This window comes from Myodes glareolus, chromosome 15 (genome assembly GCF_982192425.1).
Source record: "Myodes glareolus chromosome 15, mMyoGla1.1, whole genome shotgun sequence".
Lineage (NCBI taxonomy): Eukaryota > Metazoa > Chordata > Mammalia > Rodentia > Cricetidae > Myodes > Myodes glareolus.
The window spans coordinates 71,963,016-71,988,123 of NC_142040.1; the positions used below are offsets into that span (position 1 = coordinate 71,963,016).

Sequence of the window (25,108 nt, forward strand, 5' to 3'; positions counted from 1 at the left end):
AACCATGCATCCCTCCCTAGAGGTTGAAGAAGAGGCTGCTTCTCTGAATCATCAATACCCTGGGCAGGGACCCCAGTGAAAAAGCAAGTACTTCAGAGTAGTCAAGTCAGTCCGTAGAATGCAGCAGGACTGGGAAAGACCAAGAAAGATTAAAAAAAAAAAAAAAAACAATGAAGTTCCAAAGAGAACAGCTGGAACCCACTATACCTAGTGTTCTTGAAGAGGTGTGAGGTAAAGCTGGCCTTCTACTTGAGGACTTTGATTTAGGATAAGGTTGGCCTTGACTATTTGCTGTAGAGATTGGAGTTCATGAAGAAACTAGAGCTCATGAATCTGCCTTAAGATGACCATCGTCTCTATGAGAGAGAGAATGGGGAAGAATGTGAGACAGGGGCGCCAATGAGCATGAAAGGTGCACAGGGAAGAGAGAAAAGTTGATTCCCTTTAGATAAACCCCAGACTCACTCTGCCTCTTTGTTTTGCTTTACCATGAATACCACAGATGAAATATAGTGAGTGACCTCCACCCACGCCCCTTCTTGTCTTCTTCAAATATACTTTAAATATGGAACATGACGTTTTATTGCTACATGTTACTAATGATCAAAATCAAGAAACCAGTGCCTTCCAAAATGAACTTGTAGATTAATAGGAGACAAACAACGTTCTAGAAATTTCCCCTATAAGGGATGCATTTGTCAACAAGCTCAGTAAATGCTGACGTCCCACTCCTGACTTGACTTCTGTGCGTTGTTTCTAGCACTTGCTACCTTTCTCTCCTAAAGAAAGCCACAGGGTAAGAGCAAAACCTGCGCTTCCTTTCCCTTTACTGTTGCGGGAACAGAAATTACCTAATTCACTTGCTGTTGCTACCATTACTGAGAACTCTCGGTATTTATACGTAATTGATGACTACTTAAGGAGTAGGAACAAGTGTTAGTGTTTGTTCAACACTCCTCCTGAAATTAGTTTTAAAGGGGCTCCAAATTCTATCCCTTGCACTAGACATTCTAAATCCACAACTAATTCATGTTCTGTATGGGGCTTTTATGCAAGATCTTCTTGTGAACTAAAAGAAGACACTGTTTAGTATGAGTGCCTATTTTATAAGGGAGATTGAATTTATTGAGAATACTTTCAGCAATTAATAGCAGTACAGCAAAGAAGCCTAGTACTAAGAAAGTGAGTTAAACTGTGTCCTCCACACCCGCCCCCCTCCAGAAGATACAGTGCAGTCCTATCTGCTCCCACAACCTCAGGTGTAACCTCACTGGGAAATGGGATCTTTGAAGATGTGCTTAGTTAAGCCAAGATGAGGCTCAATGAGTTTTAGGTTACCTCTAACCCAACATGACTCAATTGCTTACATGCTAAGTGAGGGCCGGGTTGGAATAAAGAAACAACACAATTCAAGCTTCGGTGGCCCCGCTCCACGGCAAGGACCCTAGGAGTGAATGGCCACTGACAGGACTAAGAAGAGAAAAGAAAGTTCTGCTGAGAGCTTCAGGGCACATGGATCCTTGAAGACTTCATTTCCATCTTGTAGCATCCAGAACTGTGAAAGTACCTATCACCCTAATGCACTCAGAATGTGGTACATTTGTCTTTGGTTTGTTTTGTTTGGGTTTGATGGCAATGGGTGTGTATGCATACTTGCATATGTGGGGCCATGTGTGGATGCAGGTGCTCTAGTGGGGGCCAGAAACATGAAATATCTTTCTTGATGCTTCCCCCACCTGCCATGCAGGGTCTCTCACTTGACCCCAGAGCTTGTTGATTAGACTAAGCTGCCCAGCTTCCCCAGGGGACCCCATTTCTGTTCTGCACACACTAGGGTTACAAACAAATGAGGAATCTGAGGTCTCATTCTCATGATTTCATTGCAAGTGTTTAATGTACCTGCTGAGTCATCTGCCCAGCACTATCCTACAGCAGCCCCAGTGCACTGAGGGGTCTATGAAGACCTCCACTTATCTGTTCTTATAGTCAGATTTAAAGTGCACCTTCGCTTTTGCTTTTCCTCTTTGCCCCACAGTATTGCTCAATGCCCTATCCTCAGTGATGAAAATTAACTTGTGTTAGGCCCAATTAGAACATTCTACTACTGAAAACAGTGTAATATAAGCCAAACCACTTAAAATGCTATATAAAAAGGTAATTGTCTTGTTTGATTAAATATGGGGACCTTACTCCTTTTACTTTAATGTTTGATTTTTAAACACATTTCCTGGATAATTTTAGTAACACATGCCTGGTCTCCTAACAACAAAATAATATGAAGTTATTTAGCTATGAATTAGTAAATTTCTCAGTGTGTTATTCAAAATGGGATGTAGATGCTTTCTATCTTTATGAAGAAGGTGTTTTGTTATTTTTTTTTAGTCTGCTTTCTCCTTCTCTTCCTCTTTTTGCTTTAGATCTGCCTAAGGCAGGTGGTTGTCATCTTTCATATTTTGCATGATCAATATTGATTGAGAATTGCCTCAAATAGTAAAGACTTTGGTCTTTGAATAACAACCAAAAAATCAAAATACAAATTGTTAGTCCTTATCTCTTCTCATATCGATATTTCCTGATAGATATGCAGCCCTTTTAGTCTTTCTGCAAGTTGATAGAAATTAAGCAGTAGAGAGGGGTAGTTTCCTCTTTCCCAAACAGTCATCCCTGGCTTAGCAACACGTGTGGTTAGTGTGCTGTGTTTCTGTGTGAGATGACATCATAACTCTGAGGAGCTTTAAATGAAGATCACACAGTGTGCCTGCTCCCCCCAACACACACATGGTGTTTTTCCTATGTGCCTGGTCTAGATTACTACTTCCGTGAAAGGCCATTGTAAGCTCTTTTCTTGTAAAAACTTCTGGAAGCTACAGTTGTTGGAGACCTTAGGGCTGGACGCTATTGAGAAGTGTTATCAGGTGTTTTATCCTGGGATAATTCAAAGAGAAGGTCCAGTGACTGCTTACTTCGTGACAAATCCACAAAATAAAATAATGAAAGGATTCTTCCAGTTTATGAGAACATAGGTTTTCAAAGGTAGCAGAGGCCTCGCAGTAAGAGGTTCGTTTGCCATGGTCACGCCCATATCATTGTGATAACCAGCATATGGTGGCTGTTTCTCTCATGCAAAATATTGATATGTCTTCAAAATTACTTCATACTTTGTTTTCTCTTTGCTATGACTTTGATCAGATGGGATATAAATGGCATAGTTGGATAAGAACATCTTTAAAGCAAAACAAACACTGGACAACATGTTAAGATATGGGGCCACTCTGTAAAAGGGAGCGGCGGGCTGCATTCCCGCCTGGCTCGCACAGGGCTAGCTTTACACCAGAAATAACAACACACAAATTGTATTATTTTAAACACTGCCTGGCCCATTATCTGTAGCCTCTTACTGGCTGACTCTTACATATTGATCTAACCCATTTTTAATAATCTGTGTCGCACCACGAGGTGGTGGCTTACCAGGAGGATTCTAACCTGCATCTGTCTCAGAGAGGAGAATCATGGCAACTGCCTCACTGCCTTCTTCCTCCCAGCATTCTGTTCTGTTTACTCTGCCTACCTAGTTTTCTGTCCTATCAAAGGCCAAGGCAGTTTTCTTTATTAACCAATGAAAGTAACAGATAGATAGAAGACTCTCCTACATCAGATATGTCTTCAAAATTACTTCATACTTTGTTTTCCCTTTGCTATGACTCTGATCAGATGGGGTATGCATGGCATAGTTAAATAAGAACATCTTTAAAGCAAAACAAACCCTGATGCCATGTTGAGACAGAAAGGGAAAAGGAGACAGAACTAGGGCAAGATGGAGTCCTGAGACTACTCCCCTACTGAAATACTTCTTCCACACCCTACTTCCTGCTTTTGTAATTACATCCTCAACTGTCCCCTGTAGAAAAATGATGTCTAAGAATACACGAGACCCATCTGGACCTGCTCTGTATTATTTTCGGTTTTTACATGGCTGTTTATTGGCCCAATAGAGTTTTATTCCCATTAATGAAATCTAGTATTTTTTTTCTTGGCTTCTGACTCTTTGTCACTTTTGCTACTGGAATGGCAATGACTCCCAGACCCAAACCCTGGGAAACAAGACTCCATCACCCTGACTGTATAGTCCTATTCAATCTGAACTGGGGTCTTTGGTGAAGAGGTGACCCTTGGATATTCCAGGTAATGAGGTGTATCTTAGGGGTGCATTCCCTCTCTGTTTCCTAATTCACTGTTAGAGTCTAGATTCTTAAACTCAAAGGAGCACCCTAGATTTGAATGTAGGTGTTATGAAAAATACTGAAATGATAAAAGGTTTCTGAATAGGCAATGAAAGTTTTTATTCGAAATCAAATGTGTTGTGAGCCTGAGTCGTTTTTGTCAGCTCTTACCATGTCACACTGGACAGCTTATCTCCAGCCTAGGAGCCAGAAACACACCTTGAGAGCTTTGTGCTGTACACATTGCCCCTCAGGTCATGAACACCCTCGAATGGTGACCAAAACACTGTTACATGGATTCGAGAATATCAGATGCTATAAATTATATTATAGTGATCATGCTATACATCTGAAAGTTACCGATCTTACAGAGACCTAATGATTTAATTATGGAAAACAAATTCTTTTAATTCTTTATTAGCAGTGGCCTTCATCAGCCCATATCAGAATGTCTTTGGCTTGTATTGTGATTGAAAAACTGCTGTTTGAGTTGTTTACTGGAGTTTCACATGAAACCATTAAGATATAATTTCCAAAATGGCCCTAAACGTACGTCTTCCACTGTGTGCTGCATGTTTATGAGAAGCGATGTTCTAGAAATGGACAATTTTAAAATCAAAATATCTGAGGAAACGAAGATGCAGTAAAAAGAAAATCAGCTGTAGTTTAGTACTTATGTAAAAATAAACAAGCAAATCTAACTCATTTTGTGCAAATTTTACTTTCATAATTAATAACTAATAAAATGATATGTATACCAAGGGATAGCATTTCAAAAATCTTCATGATTTGTTACCAGCAAATGTTTAATCAGGTACATATTTTAGACACCTGTAGACAAAGTCAAAATTTATCAGGCAAAGGAGGCTATGAATGGGAAAAACAGTGTAAGCAGCGCTTGGCCATTTTTCTGTGGCTGTGATAAAATAGAATGACAAAGGTAATTCTTAAAGAGGAGTATTTCATATTGGGTCAGAGCTGCCAGTAAGCAAAGAAACCTCGAGAACTTGGAAATATGTGAGTGGCCTTATTACCATGTGAACATCAATTGCTGAGAGTTGTCAGTAGTTAGTAAAAGCCCATGAAAACGATTCCTAGCTAAGCTCAGTGGAAGATGGGTATTTGCACTGAAGAGCTATGCAGGGGTTTCTGTGTGACTTTTCCCATCTTCTTAAGACAATAATGAAGATCTGGTCATTATCTGAATATTCGAACATCCTCATGGAATTCTCACAGCATTCGATGTCATCTCCTAAGTTAATTACTAGAGCAAGGGCTTCACTTGGACCCTCTGTGATATTATCCTTTGATTAATTTTAAAGTTCTGACCTTGAGCTTATCAGAGCACTGGCTGAAAGTGGAAGTAAATAGTCCCTGCCACAGAGGTCCGGACTTGCCCTTGCAAATTGGGACTTTCAAGGCCAGTCTTTACACTGAGCTGTTGTTCCTAGGAAATAAAGTATACCTTGTCCTCTGCTTCAGAATCTCGTTGGTTAAATATTGTCAGCACTTTATGGCATCTCTGGAGGGCTCACCTTCCTCTGTGTGAGATAAGAGCTGGGTGCATTGGGCTTTATCAAAGACTTGACAAGTGGCAGAGGTCCTGGCAGCTTCTTTCAGAGACTCTGTGATCTTTACAGCTGAGTTCCTCAGCTTCTAGACCCTTCCTGGCCTTCAGTGTGCAGTAGGTCCCAGACTCCGCACTAACTTATGTTTGTCTTTGTTCAACTTCGACTTCTTCTCCAGTCTCAGAGACCGGGGATTTGACGTCTGTTCTGTGTCCAATGGATCTTTGGAAAATTCTACACTTGGGTAGTGAATGTTGTTCTGCAAACTATGGCTCACACCATGGCAGGAAGCAGAGGACCATTCCTACATCCCGTGGACAATGGGCACCTTTTTTGTCCCATCTGCAGACTTTACCTCTTATTTCCTGGCCCATTTCGTCTGCTTTGATACTGAAGATGTTCAGATATGACTGATTTGGATCAAAGCTACTTACACAACTACCAAAAATTCCAAATTTTGGTTAAAGAAAACAGCAAATTTAATTAAGAGATGTAACTTGGCTTCTAAGTGCTATTGGTTTAGATTGTCACGTAGTAAAGATGCTAACAAACCTACAGCCATGGGAAGATTTAGTGAACCAGACTGGAAGGCAACTTTGAAACCAGTGGCCAGAGGGGCTCATTCTCTGGATAATAGTTAGTGGCTGAATATTCCAGCTTCTCTTCTTAGTAACGGGGGGGGGAGGTTACAATTTAGAGCTATTCTGTACATGTGGAGCATGTAAGCTCATGCCACACCTGTCCTCTAGGGAGCAGTAGGGATCTCCCAAGTCTCAGAACCTTTTCATCTTTTCAGCCTCCTGATTCCATTTCTAGCAAGTGCACAAGGTGTCCCGAAGTTTATGCTAATTAGGCCTCTGGTTTCTGTTCACTAATCCTGAACACTTTTGGTGAAGGTGTTCCTTTGACTGCCACACCCAAGCTGAGCCCTTTACCCTGTTGGGTTTCCTAAGGTATGGGTAGCTGTCTGCTGTCTTTCTTGTTTTTCTCTTCCACCTTCTCCATTCCCTTGTCCTGTTCCTCTTAGACAGATGACAATGAGATCCCAACCCCTATCCATGTGGATCCTTTTTTTGCCTCAAAACTTTTTAGCCCCAAACTGTATCCATGTCTGAAGATGAGAAAAGGGGAGTGTGGGGACTCTGTGCCAATATCATACAAAGCTGCCAGTGTCCGAGGAAAACGACTGGCAAAGAATATGCATACTTTATTATATACTTGTCCTTCAGTAGACACATTGATTTCCTGGATGGAATAGCCTATTACACATGGGCCCAGAGGCCCCAGGCAATGGCACAGTACTGTGCTGAGCTGCAGGCCGCAGTAACACTAGGGCTATTTGTTCATCTGAACCTCAGAAACTATTGGAGACATGCTAGATAATGAAATTTGTTGAGCTGCATTATTGACCCAAACACCACTGTGTAATACACCTACCACAGTTCACACCTCTCACATATATATCAAGCAAGTGAAGAGTAATTCTGCCAGGTGATACCTTTCTTGGTTACAAACACACGAGCTAGTGGGTGATATCCACTCTGAGACGCCGCACTGTCTGCTGAAGAGTTTCTCATTAGCATGCAGAGCTGTCTGTCCACTTCCTGCCACCACGACTAGATGTTCACACCCTGCCTACTGGTCTTTCCTGTGTCTGTGGGAATTTGGACATACAAGGATACTATATCTGGAAGAGAGGGAGCACTCTTAACCTTGGTGCCCTCCTGCTCCCCATCATCAGCGTGGTGATGATGGCTCATGCACAGAAGGTGCTTTGGAGAAAGCAATAATTGAACCCAGTGCTTCTTATGGTGCATCCGCTAGGGCACAAGGGTATTCAAGAAGTCCCTTTTCTAGAAGCTTCTTCTCTGCTGCACAGCTCTGCTGTTGCCATAAACGGTGATGTGGCCTGAAATCAATGGCCCTCAATCACTGGTTACTCTCAGACTCCTTGCCTAGATTCACCTGGAGTTAGCATTAGTTACACTGGTCTTCGCCATACTGCATCCCTCCTGCTTTCCAGTCTCCAGGGCTGCACTGTGAATTTCCACTTCAAGAATAGCTGAGTGTGCATTCTGATATTATAAACCTTGGGAACCAGCCTGCTACACTTAGAGGTCTGCTCTGACCACAACCTCCTGTTCAAACCCCTGTCCCTTAAGCACATCAGCTCTTTGCCTTTCTGGTGTGTTTCAGGGGAAAGCATAGCCAGAGAAGTGCATAGTCATCAACGACCGTGTATCTACCCGAGTCTTTCAAATGACAGAACTTTACGTGGTTCTCTGCTATTATCCAGGATTAGCAATAACAGCAGTACAATAAGTTCTAAACTGGACTTTGAGGAATGTCTTCTAGGGCAGAAATAGGAAACCCTGAAGACTCCTTCTTTTAGTAAAACCCTCCTGGCACCCGATTGTGTGCTCAGCAGACAATATCAGGGATGAGCATGAAGCTCATCACTTGATGGCAAGGGAAGCTGATACAAAATACACATATAAAATATAGATGTTTGTTCTGTGGCTCAATCTCACATACTACATGCGCTGAACCAAGAATGATCTTGCATGGGTGTCCAGATTACAGGCCAGAAGCAGTTTGGAGTAGAGATGCGAGATCCCAGCTCCCTGACAAGAGAGGAGGGAGAGTGTTCTCAGGAGAAAATAGAGAAGAGACAATACATGCTGTGTGTCTGGGAAGCTGAGCTGGGAGACGATCAAGTCACTGTAACTGTGGGCGGGGAGGAAGGAGATAAACCTGAAAACCCCACTGAGTGTTTTGTCCTAAGACTCAAATTCTTGATATCTGGTGCTGAGACATATTAGGGACCAAGAGGAAACCCTTAGTTCTGTTTTGTGTCCCGAGCTCTTGCTGAGCATGGTAGGTCTCAGTGTGAGGTACACATTCTTTGAACCTGGGTGAAACATCTGGGCCAGTAATAGAGACCTTAGCTTGTCTTAGAGGTATAAATATGGATACAACCATGCTTGAAAGAGATCACAGACTCAAGCTTCTAACCAGCTTGGTCATTCATTCATTCTTGCATTGTTTTATAATGGGCATAGTGCAGCAACTCAGAAGAATGACAAAATAATTTTCCTATTTCGTTGAGGGGAGAGTTATCCTTCTTCTTTTAAATTAATGTTTCATAGGTACTAAAGCGCTTAGCACAGATTTTCTTAACTATCATAATCAATAACTAATGGGAGCAGACAGACTGTGAATCTTACCACTGGGTGGGGGGATAATTTAGACAGCCGTGTTGCCTGGTCCATGTCAGACAAGGGCTGCCAACTGGGTGGTAGTTTTGAAATTCAAATACAATAAATCCAAGGCAAGCAATTTCCTTTTAGAAACCTGAATCACTTCCTTCACAGAATGGCTGGAGTTAGATTTAAGCCGTGAGGTTAGATGAGCGTTTCAGAAAGGATCCCTGTGGGACTCTATTAATTGCACTCTTGTTTTAAATGTAATATGGTTTTTATTCACAGGAAACTCCGGTGGTAAATTTCCTGTGAGCGCCAGCTTATGATGCAGCCTCCTGAAAGGGCCATTGAAGTTTTGTTTTGCAAGGCAATCAAAGTTGCTATAAAAGAAATATCATTTCCCTCTGCCTCTGTGCACTGAGTACTAATGGAGTTAGGAAGCTGGCCGGGCTAGATGCTACACTGCGGGCCAAGCGTAGCAAGGAAGGACCAAGACTCCGTATCTTCTACAAATTCACTTAGCGGCCCCAACACTGTGACCTGGGTACCAGCAGAGAGACAGAGGTTACACAGCTAACAAGTGTTAGAGCTAGTCGCCCGGTCTGGGCAGTTGGTGTCTGTTGCACCTATGAACTGTGTGTACTTTCTTGGCACCTACTGTGTGCCAGGCACTGTTCTACAGCTCAGCAAGGATACAATGGATAAGATGTGTTGTGTGCTGTGTGCCGTGACAGCTGGGTCTGTAGACTGTGGTGGAATCTAATTCTCCGAAATGCAAGAATGTTGCATGTAATACATGACTGAAATGTCTCTGCTAGTGATCACATTCTTTTGAGGGAAAAAAATAAACTGAATCTGATAAAAGAGTTAATTAAAATCTGTTTTTAAGGCACATACTGGCCAGCAAGACCTATTATTATTATTTTTTTTGCCCTGAATTCCCCTCTGCTGTATAAATGTAATGCCGGCTTCTAGTGCCAAGAGCGATTTAATCCATTTGCTCAGATTTCAAGTTAAGAGAAAGAACTTCGGTAATGTATTAGTTGTCTGCCACATCGGAATAGCAGCTCGCGAAATTGATGAACTTTATATAATGATCTGTTGCTATAGCAACAGGCTGCCCGGTGTGTGGGAGACGGTATTTCATCATTACCACACTGGTAATGCTTGGATGGTAGCAAATGCAAATACAAAAGGTTTTCTCTAGCTTTGCAGGAACCAGGTCGATGAGACTGAGACACACGCACACGCGCACACACACACCCACACACACACACACGCACATGCCTCTGTATTACAGTGGCACAAAAGCAGATCAAACCTCGAGTACAATAAAAATAAAGCTGCTTAGCTTCCTGGGTGAGTGGTCCTGGAGTCCACAGTGAATCTCTGGCCATCACAGGGGCCCGTTGTACAAGACGCTGTGTGCCTTTCCATCTGCTCTGTATTCAGTGCATGGGAACCGGAATAGAAAGCGTCCCCTCACATACGACAGACTGTAGAGGTGTGATAGAAAACGGAGCACAGATGGTAGACTTAGCACTTAGCGATACTCCCTCCACCTTTATCTGTCTTCCCGGGGAAATCTGTTGGCAGGATCCTTGTCCTTTCCTTACAGAGTGAAGTCATGCACCTGTGGCTTGAACATCTCCGTCTTCTAAAATCATTATCACATTTCAGACAGGACATGTTTATTCTATGTATTGAAAGTATATTTGGCTGCTATACTGAAAATAAATCAAATCTTCTGAGTCATCTTTCATTGGTCAGGGTACATAGCTGTATTAAGATTAGGCCATCTTTCTTCATATAAAGTACAATGACTCTCATGTATGTCTTGAACTTTCATTTCATCAGGTATGAGGTACAGTAAGTTGAAGATTATGTGATCATGACCAAATATCAAAAGACAGTATTGTTTCCACATGGTGTGGCAGAAGTTGCATGTTGACCATGTTTTTCTCCTCTCCCTCATTCATCCGCTTGCTTTCCTCCTGCAAAATATGTTTTTATGTTACTTTTGAAATGCTTACAAAACTAGATTCTAGAAACTCTGACCTAAGAAATTCAATCTAGGACTGGGGAGATGGTTTAGCCAGATAAGAGCACCCACTGCACAAGAATGAAGATCTGTGTTCAAATCTCCAGAAACCGGTGAAAAGCTGGTGTGGTCACACATACCTGAAACCCCAGTGGGGTGACCAGAAACAGGAGGGGGGCTCAAGCTTGGTGGCTGCCAGTCTAACTCCAGATTCAGTGAGAAGCCCTATAGCTGGCTCAAGAAATCAAGGCAAAGAGCAATAGAGCCGGTCTCCTAACAGCCTTCTCTGCCTGTGTTCCCATGAGTTTGCAGACCCGCACACACACACACACACACATACACACACACAATCTGTCTGTCTGTTTGTCTGTCTGTCTGTCTCTGTCTCTGTGTCTCTCTCTCTCTCTCACACACACACACACATACACACAGGCACACACACACACCATCTGCCTGTCTCTCTCTCTCTCTCAACACAAAAGTTTGAATGAAGACATCATCTATGAAAACTATTATATTTTAAACTACACACATTATCAAAATTATACCTGTCCTATATCACCATCTGTAACTTCTGTATGCCGAAGGTGTGTGAGTATATGTATACTCTATGTATGTGTCAATGTATCCATGCCCTGTATTATGTGTATATATACATTCTGTATGTGTGATAATATAAAAATGATTAAAAATAATAAGCTGCTTCCAATATTAATTCTGTGATCATACAAAATTAAAACAATTTAACCTAACATTCATTTATGTTTCTATTGTACAGGGATTACCTTGTGCATGTTTTGTGGATATATAGCACTGGCTTGAATTCCTGTCTCCTAATGCAAGTTTTACAAATTATTTGGATTGAAATTTGAATTATAGTAATTTAGAAAAAAAATACAGTTTTAAATTGCTCTGGAAAAATTATCTGGAGAACCAACTATACTTTTTGTGTTTCTTGACTTTTTACTTGGATGTAGATAGATAGATAGATAGATAGATAGATAGATAGATATGAAACTATATAGATAGATATGAAAATATATGGGTATATATACATACACACACACACGCACACACACACACGAACCTGCTAAGATCACCAGAATGAATGCTCAGAAGATGACAACAGTTGTGGGGGCTGGAGGTCCAATATAAAACGTTCCCAGGATTCTTTCATCCCATTGTCTGTATCCTTGGCTTATAAACACCTTAGTCTCTCTCTTTCTCTCTGTGAATCCTCTCATGGTCCTACTCTGTGCCGAACGTGTGTGTGTGTGTGTGTGTGTGTGTGTGTGTTGGCCTATTGTTCCTGTAAGGACACCAGTCACATCAGATGTGGACCTACACTAACCACACGTATACATTTAAAACACTGTATCTCCAAACACAGTTGCATCCCGAGGCAGCATAGACTTTAGTCTCAGCGTTTTGGGCGGATGCAATTGGGTTCATAACAGTTCCTGTCTTATTAAATGCCAAACCTGCTCACCAGGGAGAGATGGTTATAACTGATTATATTTAAATTGACTAGTGCTGTCTAAGTGAAAGATAGAGTCTTGTTGAAACTCTTGAAAATTAGAAAAGATCTGCTGTTTTCCCCCAAAGGCAAAGGAACAATTAAATCTGAGTCACTAATAATGAAATTTTGTATATTACACCTTATGCATCAGAGCAAATGGTTACAGAAAGGCTATGTTTTATTGTAAACTCTAGTGTTTATACAAGCCTTTAAGTCTTGAAATTTTTTAAAAATGAAACAGTAGTAGTTCTTTGGGGTTTGGGATTTTGTTGAGGTTGTTTGTTTCCTTTTTGAAGTGGTTTTGTTGCTTTGCTTGCTTCATCTGCTCATGGGTTACTCAGGCTATACTGCGCTGGAGTTGCCCTGGGCTTGGTAGCACAGGAGTGTTGGATCTTCCCCGTGAGCTTCCTTCATAAGACAAGCACAGGCCCGGAAACCAGAGCTTCAGTTCTGTCTTGAGTAGCCACCAATTACCAAAGGTTCTGCCCTCTCAACTGCCATTCAGCAACATACCAGTCATGCTGCTGCTGACAGACGGTTGGAGAGATTCTCTGCCTGTGCTTTCAGAATAAAGGTATTTCAGACAAATTCAGACCAAGCACTTGGTCTATGTAAAAAGATTCCAAACATTGGCTTGGTAGCCTGTCCATTGAACTTCTGGAGCCTGGCTGGGCCTTGATTTCCTCAATGGCCAAATTGAAAATGTCACAGTAGGCTCCACCAACCGTTGTGTGCTGGCATTTGGAAGTTTAATTTAGACAATTGTTTCCATTGACAGATGACAAAAGGCCATTATTCATATTCCCCCAGAAAAAGACTGACAAAATTTTCTACATTAGAGGGAAATTTTGCCTGCATTTTCTCTCCTTCTGTCCTTCTACATTATGATTTAGACCTTTTGGCTTCATGCAGGAATAACTCGTGTGTCCTAGTGAGGATTGCTATTGCTGGAATAAAACACCATGAACAAAAACAACTTTGGAAGGAAGGGGTTTATCTGTCTTACACTTCTAAGTCACAGTCCATCCTCAAAGTATGTCAGAATAGGAACTCAGACAGGGCAGGGACCTGGAGGCAGGAGCTGATGCAGAGGCCATGGAGGAGTGTTGCTTACTGGCTTGCTCATCATGGCTTGCTCAGCCTGCTTTCTTATAGAACCCGGGATGACCAGTCCAACGATAGTGCCACCCACAATTAGCTGATTCCTTCCTAATCAATCATTGATTTAGAAGATGTCCTACAGTTGTATCTTATGGGGAAATTTTCTCATGTGAGGGTCTCTTCTTTCAAATGACTCTAGCTTTTGAAATTAGTATAAAACTATCAAGTACTTTATGTTTCATTTATTTTTGATTTCCGTCTGTATCAGAATGTTGTGTCATCCTGTACAGTTGTTTAGGATCTTGACTATAACGTGTGTGTTGTATTGAGGTTGTGGCCATCCTGTCTTGTCAATGTCATTCTAACACTGTGGAAGAGAGCCACATTCCACCAAAGAGTAGTGGACGCTTCACTTCTAGAAGAATGGAAGACTCTAGGTAATGAAGAACAGGGAGAACCTTCCTTTAGGTCAGGGCTGCTTTGTGTCAATCTCTCTGGTTCTGAAATGACCTCACAGTAATCGTATCCACTCTCATGGGTCTTCAGATAAACCTGCTTGTGATCCCTTCTCTCCCAGGAGTTACAGTCTGGGTTCTGGGCTCATGGCTGCACTCACGGGTGATGTAGTCTGTACACTGCTGCTTCACCTTCGCGGTGTCATTTTAGTTGAAGTCCAGGGTAATTGGGATAGTTCAGTGTGTTAGCTGGCCTATTGTGACAAATGCCTAGTAAGACATAACTTAAGGAAGGAATTATTCCAAGTACATGACATCATGGCAAGAAAGATGGAGGTGGGGGGTCACTACATTGGGGGTAGACTGGAAAGAATGCTACTTTCCTGTTTTCATTCATCCTGAGACCGCAGCTCGTGGGAGAGTGTGACCCACATTCAAGGTGGCTCTCCCCTTCCCGTTTGGTATCTCTAAGAATGTCCTTACAGACACTCCTGGAGATTTATGGTCTTAGTTACCCTAAATCTCAACCATGAAAATCACATTCACAGATTGTCAAACATTTATAAAGAACATTTTATTGAAATGAAATCATATAGCAGCGTTTGATATGTGATTCATAAAAATGAAGCTCTTCACGTTGGGGTTGGAGTTGTCGCTTGTTTGTGGGTAGGGTGGTAGGCACCTGGCTTTCTATAGACAGTACTAAGATTTCATCATGTATATCCCTGAGCTGTCAGTTACCTTAAGCTGCAGCATCTGAAATAGCAATAATTAATTAAAATGAATATATATGTCTTTCAAAGATTTTATAAGACAAGATATCTAAATAATCTTATGTTCATATACTTTAAAAAATCACATAAATAATAAATATTGTAGCAAATAAAATATATAACTAAAATCAATATCTGAGCCATTTGAAACCTATGGCTGCAGGACAATACTTTTAATTACTTCCATGGATTGTAGTCTGCCTCCACTGGACGGTGCTGATCTAGGTGACCTGTGCATTCCCAACTCCTCACATGAGTAAGGCTTGGTGGGGTCCACCATTGTTGCTTCTCTGTCACATCCATCTCTCCACTCCCATGAAGGACTCTGCTCTTGTAGCGTCATCATCAAACTCTACTCCTAGAACACACTTCCATTCTACTCCAGTTTATCTTCCTAGTGAAAACGCTCACCTTGCTTCCAGTTACTCTTCCCATAGTTTGTTTAGCATCATTTTTGTCCTGAGACATGAATCTATTTTCCTGTGGAGGAGGTTGGGAAAGCAAGGCTTGGAGTTTCCAGGACCATTTCTCACGTCTAGGATTATTTGCAAAGATTTTGAACTCTTTCTTTCCCCAGTAGTCGAGTTGAAATTAAACTTACTCTCTTTCTTATGACACTGCAAACTTTACCTTTTTAAACAAGTTCCTTTTTACTTTGTCTTCCCCTTCATCCTTTTTCCTAATGGCAAAGATGGTTGACAATAAAATTATTCTTTGTTTTTCTAATGACAATTCCCCTGAAAGGTTCATTTCCTATGCACCCTCAGATTTATGCCTGGTCTTCAATGCTGTCATTGATCATTACCAAAAGCCAATGTTGGGGGTTATTTCTACAGTGTATTGATCTCAGCCAAGAAGAATTCCACTGTTGTCACTAACAGGCATGTCGTGGAAGCCATTCAGTCTCTGGAGGAGGGGTCTAGGGACACATGATAGCATTCCTTTCTGTCTTCAGGCTGCCATCCTCTTCCCTTGCTCTTCAAAATGTTTATTTAAATGTGTTTGCCTACCTGCCTTGTTTTTCAAGCATAAGGGTGGATTGCCACTATGTCTGCCTGGGTAGGCCTCTAGTGCTGTTCTGAGTGGTTCTCTTATCAATATAATTTGACCTGTTATGTCTACTGACTGATTTTGTCTTGAATTCTTTATCAGATGTGACAGCAGATACTTCTACTTATTTTTTTTCTTCAACCTTATTGGTATATTAACTTACAACCTTTACTGTTGAGTTTGCTTGTGTCTTTGCCAGGGAAGTGTGTTTCTTGGAGTCTAGTTCTTCTTAATCTAATTCCTCTCGCGACTCTGTTTCACTTGATACATCTCCTAGTGACTCAAGGTGTATATACAGAAGAAATTGGCATACACATTAAACATGTACTGACAACAAAGCTTAAAGAAATTTGTTGTAAAACAAATTATGGATTTCTAAATATACCTATACCCATATCATTTATTAAATAAAGTACCAAGCCTGCAGACCAGTAAATGTGTTTGTTTAATCTTTAATAAACAATTTGAACTTGGTTGATATTTGGTCTTTCAAGATTTAGAAAACTTTAAATATTTTTCAGAGTTCATTACTAATTTGCTTTCATAATCATCAATGCTAAGAATGTTGTTTTGCATAAATACATAGTATGAAATGGCAGATATATGCTTACATCCAGTCATTTCAGAAATGGCTGGAAATTCTGTTGGAATCCCAAACCATAATTTATATGGCAGTTTTTAATAGAATTCATCAGTAAACTTAAACAGCAATTTTTATAATCAAATACTCCCATACAATACAAAGGTAAACTGATTTAATCATTTCTGGTAAGGAATAATGGTAGGATGCTAGGGAAACTCTTTATTTGCTATGAGACCACTGTGTTTCTATAAGACAGACAGCTTTGTAAGTCTAATAAACACTGCCACTTAGAGCATGCAGTCGTCTCAAATCCTAGCAAAGGCTTTCACTCAGCATCTGGATTTTTTTATGGCATGTGTGCATGGATAATTTAAAGTGCTCATGCTGTGTGGTCAGAATCAAAGTTGCAATCAAATTCTACAGTATGACATGGCGAGTCCTGCCAGAGGGGCCTCCGATTCACTGCGTTTGATGCTCTTTATAAACAAAAAAAGAGACCATTTACTAAGAAAGAATGCTGTAGAGTAGAGAGCTGGAGAAAAGATACTCTCTGAAAGCCTATGTGTTTGATTTTGGGGTGTGTGTGTGTGTGTGTGTGTGTGTGTGTGTGTGTGTGTGTGTATGCATGTGCACACACTTGGCGATACATACATTGGGCTATATTGTGACATAAAAGAGCAGAGCGTGAGCCACAGGCAGAAACAACTAGACGCTGTTTTAATCCAATCAGTTAGGCTTTGGATTTTAATTCAGTAGCTAAGATCATTTACATCCTCGGTTATTACTGGAAGAAAGTTACCTGATTCTTATGATTTCATTGTTTTTTCAATGATTTCATCATTTTGGTTGATTCAAATATCTTGTTTTCCTTCTTCTCCATTCTTGTAATATAAACAGTTTCCCAATTTGCTGATTTGGTTGTGATTGACTTATTTTTTATTATTCCTAAAAAATGCATTTCTTCCTGTGCCCCCAAATTAAGACTTTCTTCCTTCTCTGAATTCTTTTAAACTTCTTCTGAAGTGCCAGGTTGATTACAAATTTCTTCAGTTGTGTTTTTCTTGAGATGCCTTTATTTTTTTCATCAGTTTCAGTTGCTAGTGTAGTTGGAGATAATTGTTCTTCATTTTCTTTCAGATCCAGGACTTTATTCTTTCAAACTTTGCTGGTACTCAAAGCTTATGCCAAGAGTTCTGATGCTATTCTGATGGTTAGTCTTCTTAAATTTCAGGGATTTTTCTTACAATTCTTAATACTCGTTCTTTGTCCTGTAGTCTTTCAATTTTAACTATGAAATATTATGTGGGACACCCCTCTGCATTCTGTAAATAGGTTTTATTACCATTGGTTAATAAAGAAGTTGCTTTGGCCTATGGCAGGGCAGAATATAGCTAGGTAGGAAAGCCAAATTGAATAGAGGGAGAACGAACAAGGAATCAAGGGAGATGCCATCAACTTCTAGAAAAACAACATGTGAGGTAACAAGCTACAAGACTTGTGATAAAATATAGAATAATGAAAATGGGTTAATTTGACTTGTAAGAGCTAGTTAATAATAAGCCTGAGAAAACATGCCAAACAGTTTGTGATTAATATTAAGTGATTATTTGGGAACTGGAGGGGAGAAGCCTTCAGTTACAATGTATCATGTAGACCTTACCACATCTATTTTAGGTTCAAAGTTTTACCTGCATAATATATATTTATGTATTATATATAATATGATACAATATAGTATAATATATATATATTATATACTTATATTTCCATGTGCTCAAAATATTTCTGCATTAATTTCAGTAACTAAGTATCCTATGTCTTCACTAAAAATTTTTACATTTGTTCTCTTGATCAAAGTCCAGTGCTCTTCAAAGTTGTGGCTGTGCTTGAATGTTGAGTGGTTGGTTGGTTGAAGATGTTGGTTAAAGCTAACTACTGTATCATGACTGAACAGAGGACAGAAAACTGTATGAATAGTATACAATATGTTAGATCCTAAGAGCCAGAAATAAGTCAGAGGAGATGGTGTTTTCCAGCACAACAGAGCATTGCGTCCAGAAATGGCCAGCAATTGAGACAGTGCACCCAAGGCCTGTGTAAGCTTAAGTCAAACAAAATTTCAGTATGGAGGTTGTGCAGGAGAGAGATGGCAGAAAATCCCACCACTAGCTGAAGGGCTATTGGCATTCAATAGCTGTTAGGAGAGAGTCAATTATCTTTAATGATGTGGAACCTGGTTCCATATCAACCATACTCCATTCCCCGCTGCCAAGAGAAGTTGGGCAATGCAACCTGTATTCAATTGTATTCGGTGTGTTTAAAAATAAAAGAGGACCACTCAGGTTTCGGTGAGTAGGTACACGAGGCTAAAGAGGGTGTATCTGGGGGTAGCTGGGGAAGAAGTTGTGAATGTGATAAAACATTGTATGAAATGCTCAATGAATTAATAAAAATATTATTTAAAGAGAAAACAAAATCTGTAATTGATTGAAATAAGGGACAAGATTAGTGGAGGGAAAAAACACAAATAAAAGATTGGGACGTGAAAGGTCTGGAGAGGAGTGTCATAAAGTCGGTAAGCAAAGGACAGGGGGTAAACATGACTACATAATAAAGAGACATGTGCAAACAAAATCATACGAACATCAGAATGATGCCAGCAAAGCATACGAGGGTTTTTTTTAAAGATAAAATAAGGTCTATATAATGCTGTGTGAAAAACGGATAAAAGTGGATGCATAAGAGGCAAAAATAAAATTTAAATTAAGGTAAGCACAGGGAACTGGTATGGCTTCTTACCTATTGTACTGCCATGTTCAAGGTCACTAGAAGAGGGTAAGGCCATGGCAGGGCATGGGGAGCCAAAAGCAAGGATGGGACTCAGTCAAGCTAGGAAAAGGCTGCAAGGATATGGAATTGAGCTTCGTTGTGTGTCTCGGGACCATCCTATAGTAATCCTGACACCAAGGGAATGACGATTTCACAAGTGACTCGTCATGTCACTGGATGCCCATAAGAAGAGACAGCAGAACTCTGAATTACAGACCAACATTTAACTGTTTGCTTAGTTCAAATGCTAAGATTCCATTGGCTGGAACACTGGGTACAGGGTATGGAAAAACAACAACAACAAACATGTGCTGAATGTTTTTTATCATTGGTGGTTTATTGGAATCAAATTATTAAAGTCCTATTAAAGCTTGGTCCTTTATACAATTCTGTAAGAATTTTAAATACCCATGAAGTTGACTCCAGTGCTGTTATTAACGCTGGTGGGTTTCTCACAGTGTTAATTCATAAACAAAATAAATATCAATAGAAAGGGGTCTTGGCTTAACTGTTGAGTGTGTTCTAGTTCACACTTCCATATTGCACACAGTGCTCGGGTGTACATTCTCAGTGCATTCCCTGTCAATCTCATGATGAACTCTCACCTGTCCTGTCCCTCACCGCCTCAGACGTTGGTTAGAGGTTCTGCTTTACCCCAGTGATTTCTTACTATTTGAGCCATGGTGCTTACCAAGGGCAGCCACTGACTTTTTCCTGACTCCTGACTTGAGCTGGCATCCCATGCTGCTGTGATATCCCACAGCAGAGTACTGTGCACCCCCACCATTGCTCTTAGATCCCACCATAGAATAGGATGCTTTTTTGCTCCCCAGAAAGCTGGCAGCTCTATCTGCCAGTGCCTTTTGGGAGTCTCCGAGATTTGTGACTGAGATATCTGAATGCAAGTCACCCCTTGTCCCTGAAGCTCCCATCATGTCCTGCCTGGGTCTCCATGCTGTGTTTATCGATGCTTTCTATCGCCCTGGGCAGGGTGAAGTGCGATCACCAAGGCTGGCTGAATTTTTCACAAGCACATGAACTCTGGTCGCTGAGTCAAAAGGAAGTTTTATTATAGAATAAATATTCTATCAACATGGTCTCTCATATTTATGTTTGTGTGTCATGGAGTTTCTGAATGGTCACTGTTGCCCATTTTCTACTGCACACAGGCATATTCCTTTCTGTCTTCCATATAAGCTGGATTTTTTTCAAAACTAATGTATTTAACCAGCTAGCTCAAATTAAAATTGTTGTTGTTACTAACACTGTACACATGGTTATATAGCCAGTTCATTGAGAAAATGTTCAATGAAGATATTTCAGATTTACATTTTAACTAAAGACAAGCTAGTATATGTGTGTACACGAGTTTTCTCTTTAAATGTAAATAGTCTTGTTATCTAAGGACTTCCGTGAAGATACAAAGTGTAAAGTATTTTCTGTTCTGTCTTTTTTACTTGTTCGTTTGAAGCTCCTTCCAGACAAAGCTTTCTGGTTTTATTTCTGCTTTTAGAATAACTTCTAAAGCTTATTCTGTGTTTGTAGAATAAGAATCACTATGATTTGAGACATGAAATCATGGTGGATTTATTCAGGTTTTGCATTTGAGATGACTACAGATATAGGTGATAGTTATTAGAGATGCTTTAAGACATGTGGATTTTGCAGGACAACAGTAGTGGCCTTCAAACTCCCATTCATTTTCCTGACACAAGGGTTATCCATCCCCGTTAAACCCCTAGTGAGTGTGCTAAAACTGCAGTTCTTAACCTGTGGATCACAACCCCACTGGGGGTCAAATGACCCTTTCACAAGGGTCATATACCATACATACTGCATATCAGATATTTACATTAAGAATCACAACAGTAACAACATTACCATTATGAAGTAGCAAGGAAAATTATTTTATAATTGGGCTCAGTGCAGTCTGAGGAACGGTATTCAAGGTCCATAGCATTAGCAAGATGAAGAAACACCGAGCCTGCTCTGCATCCCTAACGTCTATCTGCAAAGTCTGTGTGGTGTGGAGGGCCCTCGCCACGGGAACCTGAGGCCCAGGAGATTTGGCTCAGTTCAGACATGAGTCAAGTTCAAACGCACAAAAATGACTTGTATTCATGTTCCAAGTCACGAATCTCTTTGTACCTGGGCAGCTGTCAGTTCACTGGTGTGAGGGACCCCAGATTGTCCCATTGGAATTTTTCTCCCCTGACATTCTGCAACTGTTCTGATGGGTGATGAGGGGTAGCATGGCCCTAATTCCTGGGCTTGCAACTGAAGAGACAAGGGATAGGTCAGCCACTCTCATCCCTGTCTGAACTGGAGTATCACTGCCTGAACCCTTTGTCCAGAGTGGCCCACTGAAGAGGCCTCTGCATTGTTGAGAGATGCCCATGGGCTGGTGATCATGGCTGTGTGCCTTGTGCATACCCTGCTTCTCTGAGGATGGCTGTGCTCCCCGCGAGCTTTATTTCCTTGCTGTCTTGTCTTTGCAGATTATGGCACCATCAAGAAAGTACGGGCTCCCCTGAGTCAGAGCGCAGGCAGCTGTTTGCTGGAAGAAATTGAGCTTTTCCCAGAGAGGAGGAGAGAGCCCATCAGGAGCCTGCAAATCCTCCACAGCCAGAGCGTCCTGTTTGTGGGACTACAGGAACATGTAGCCAAGATCCCGCTGAAGAGGTGCCACTTCCACCAAACACGCAGGTAAGGAATTCCCAGGCTAAGGGCCCCTGTGCCAGAAGCCTGTCAAATCTCCTGCAGTCAGAAGTGTGTAGGAACTTACGTCTATATACGCCTTATGTTCCAGGATGCAGGGTCTTCATGAAAAGATATGATATCACTAAGCCCTGGTTGTCATTGGAGGAACCATGTGGGTAATAATTGTGACCATTCATATGTGTAAAAATAAATTATTTATGCTGGGCAGTGGTGGCACAGGCCTTTAATCCCAGTCCTAGGGAGTCACACATCTTGAATCCCAGCACTAGAGGGAATATAAAATGGGAGGGGTGAGAGGCTTAGTCTGCTTAGTTTGCAGCTGCCCAGCCTTGATAGAGGTAATGCTTCTCTAGTGACTTGGCTACCTTGCTTTTCTGGTTTTCGGTTGAACCCAATTTCTGTCTCTGGGTTTTCACTATTCGTGTGGCACAGTGTTGACCATAGTGAACTCTGAAGTTTACTGTGGAAACATGCAGGCCCAGGTGCTTAGGAAATGGAAGGGGCTGTGAACTCCATGAACTTTACTAGTACTGTGTTTGACGTGGTGGAAACTGGCTTCTGACACAGTTCTGCTCTGGAGGGGCTTGGCGGCCTTGTTCATATCCAGCCCCCTAAGCAAGGCGTGCCTGAAGGTTCTAAGCCAACGTGACATTTTTACTGTATTAACTTCTGAGACTCCCCTTGTGCAGATCATTCTGTTTCTGTACAGGGAGCCTGCGGCAGGAAATTCATAGTATAGCTGTTGTAGATAATTTTCACCATGACTCCCAAAGTACTTCAGCCTCACTGTCTTACCTTCTACATGTGATTTTCTATAGAACCAAACGGGATGATATATACATGGTAAAATCACAAGGTCTTTGTGTATTCATATGTAAAAGGGAGAATTTTATTTTCTTTTTTCATTTTATATATAACTATTGCAAAGTTCCATTCAGGATTATTCTATAAAGTTAATCTGTACGACATTCCTTGGTATCAGAAAGAGTTAGAGAATATGAGCGAGGCACTCTTACTGAGAAATTGGGAGCCTTGATAGTGGATAGTGACATTTATTATCAACCCTCTTTTGTGTATGTCTGCTTTCTAACTTCAATCAACGGCTGTGGAACTTGTTCCTGTGTGCATTTCTGCGCGTCTAGTCTGAGGCAGCTGTCACTGCTTTCTGGGTGCTGATCATTCGCTGGATAACAGGGATGTTTGGGGGACAGCCCAGAGCAACATCCTAGCCAAGCATGGCTGGAAGGATCCCAGTTTCCCAAATTTTGCTCTATTAGAGCCAAGTTCTCCTGGGGATTTATTGGGGTCAGGACAGGATAACAGGCAGGACAGCATGGGCCTGTGCCATGTGAGATGTTTCTGGCACTAAATACGGAAAGTAAAGCATGACAAATCCATTGCTTTCATTAAGCCTTCCTCCAACGAGTCTAGGTCACTTCAGCTCAATAAACTAAATCATGGGTCAGTGTGGCAGTGTGAATGTAATTGGCCCCCATAATCTCATGGGGAGTGGCATAATTGCCAGGTATAGCTTTGTTGGGTTGAATATGGCCTTGTTGGAGGAAGTATGTCATTGTGGGAGTGGGCTTTGAGGTTCTCAATGCTCAGGATACCACCCAATGTCTCAGCTGACTTCCTGTTGCCTGCCACATGTAGGACACTCAGCTACATCTGCCTGCACGCCACCATGATTCCTGCCATGATGATGATGGGCTGAACCTCTGATACTATAAGCAGGCCTTGTCAATTCAGTGTTTTCTTTATAAGAGTTGCCATGGTCATGGTGTCCCTTTACAGAAATTAAAACCCTAACTAAGACAGTCCTATTGCTATCAAGAGAGGGACGATGCCCACTGTCTTTCATGCCTTGGTCCATCAACCCCATCTTGAATCCACAGAGGCTGGAACCACCAGGTGCAGATGCTAGGCGTGAACCGTTATTGCTTCCTTCTAGGAGAATAAGGCCACGGGTGTATCTTCGTGGGCCCCCGCAGGAGAGGAGGCGCTCATGTTTCCCTCACAGCTGAATCCCCCCTCTGTTTATTTTGCACTTGCTCAGGGTGAAACAGCCAGAGAGCATAGCTCCATTGTGAGCAGTTACACTGGGCGTCTGTGCACCGTGGTCGGTAGGCTTGTGTTTGGCTCTTAGTATTCCATCTGAGAAGGGAACTCTGGTGACCGTGAACCAAGCATCCCTCTGTGTGTCTTCTGACGTGCATCTCTCAGTGTCCTCTTCATATGGAGGGCTGAGAAAGACTCCCCAGTTAAAGCTCACAAGGAGACTCTATTTTGTAAACACTACATGCTTGGATTTTTAAAATGGATTATAGGAAAAATGGAATCCTTTCAGAGAAACAATTTTAATTTTCCAGAAATATGCTTAATGAGGCACACTGACTTGGAATGGACCAGTAATGGGGTTATGTGATAGTTTCTGTGGCAAATGCCATTCTGTAGTAAAATATCAATAATTTGGTTTTAGGAAATCAATTTCAAGAATGAAATCTCTCAATATTTATAAAGGGAAAAGGAGTTTATATAAATATGACACTTTTGAAGAGGAAAAATGTATCACAGAATCTTTATATTCTTCCTTTTGTTGGTTACCTGTTTTCCAAAGACAATTTGTACAGTTTTGCAGCAGTGTTTGCGATTCTATTACATTTTCCTTGACTGAGCCAACTCTGAAAGTAAAGTACCATTCCATTCTCATTGTTCAGATGAGGGTGCGGAAGTCTAGATGTCAATGCCGTGCTTAAAGCTACACTGAGATCAGGGCAGCCTGTATGCCCCCAATGCAGGCTACGCTGACGACTTTCTCTTGGTGCAGAGAAGTCACCACAATTAGGGTCATCTCTCACATGAAGCTGCTGGAATTTAATCAGACTGTACAGGACGAGGAGCGTGGAACTTGTTAGCCATGATGTCATCCTATCAATTTCCTCAGTTTTGTGCTTGCCTTGTACCAGATGGACCCAGTATGGACTCTTTCCAAAGCACCCCATGCTGAGTATCTGCTCCCTTCTCTCTTGTGGTGATCCTGCA

General features: G+C 41.3%; 1 protein-coding gene across 6 annotated transcripts in view; it reads left to right on the plus strand.

The window, feature by feature from the left end:
• Sema5a (semaphorin 5A) overlaps positions 1-25,108 on the plus strand; it is a 438,077-nt gene that overhangs the window by 327,090 nt on the left and 85,879 nt on the right. For all 6 annotated transcript variants that reach the window (XM_085676576.2, XM_048457013.3, XM_085676579.2 and 3 more), the window contains one exon: positions 21,841-22,048. In XM_085676576.2, the coding sequence (XP_085532702.1) occupies positions 21,841-22,048 (208 nt within the window). The remainder of the gene's footprint in view (positions 1-21,840; positions 22,049-25,108) is intronic.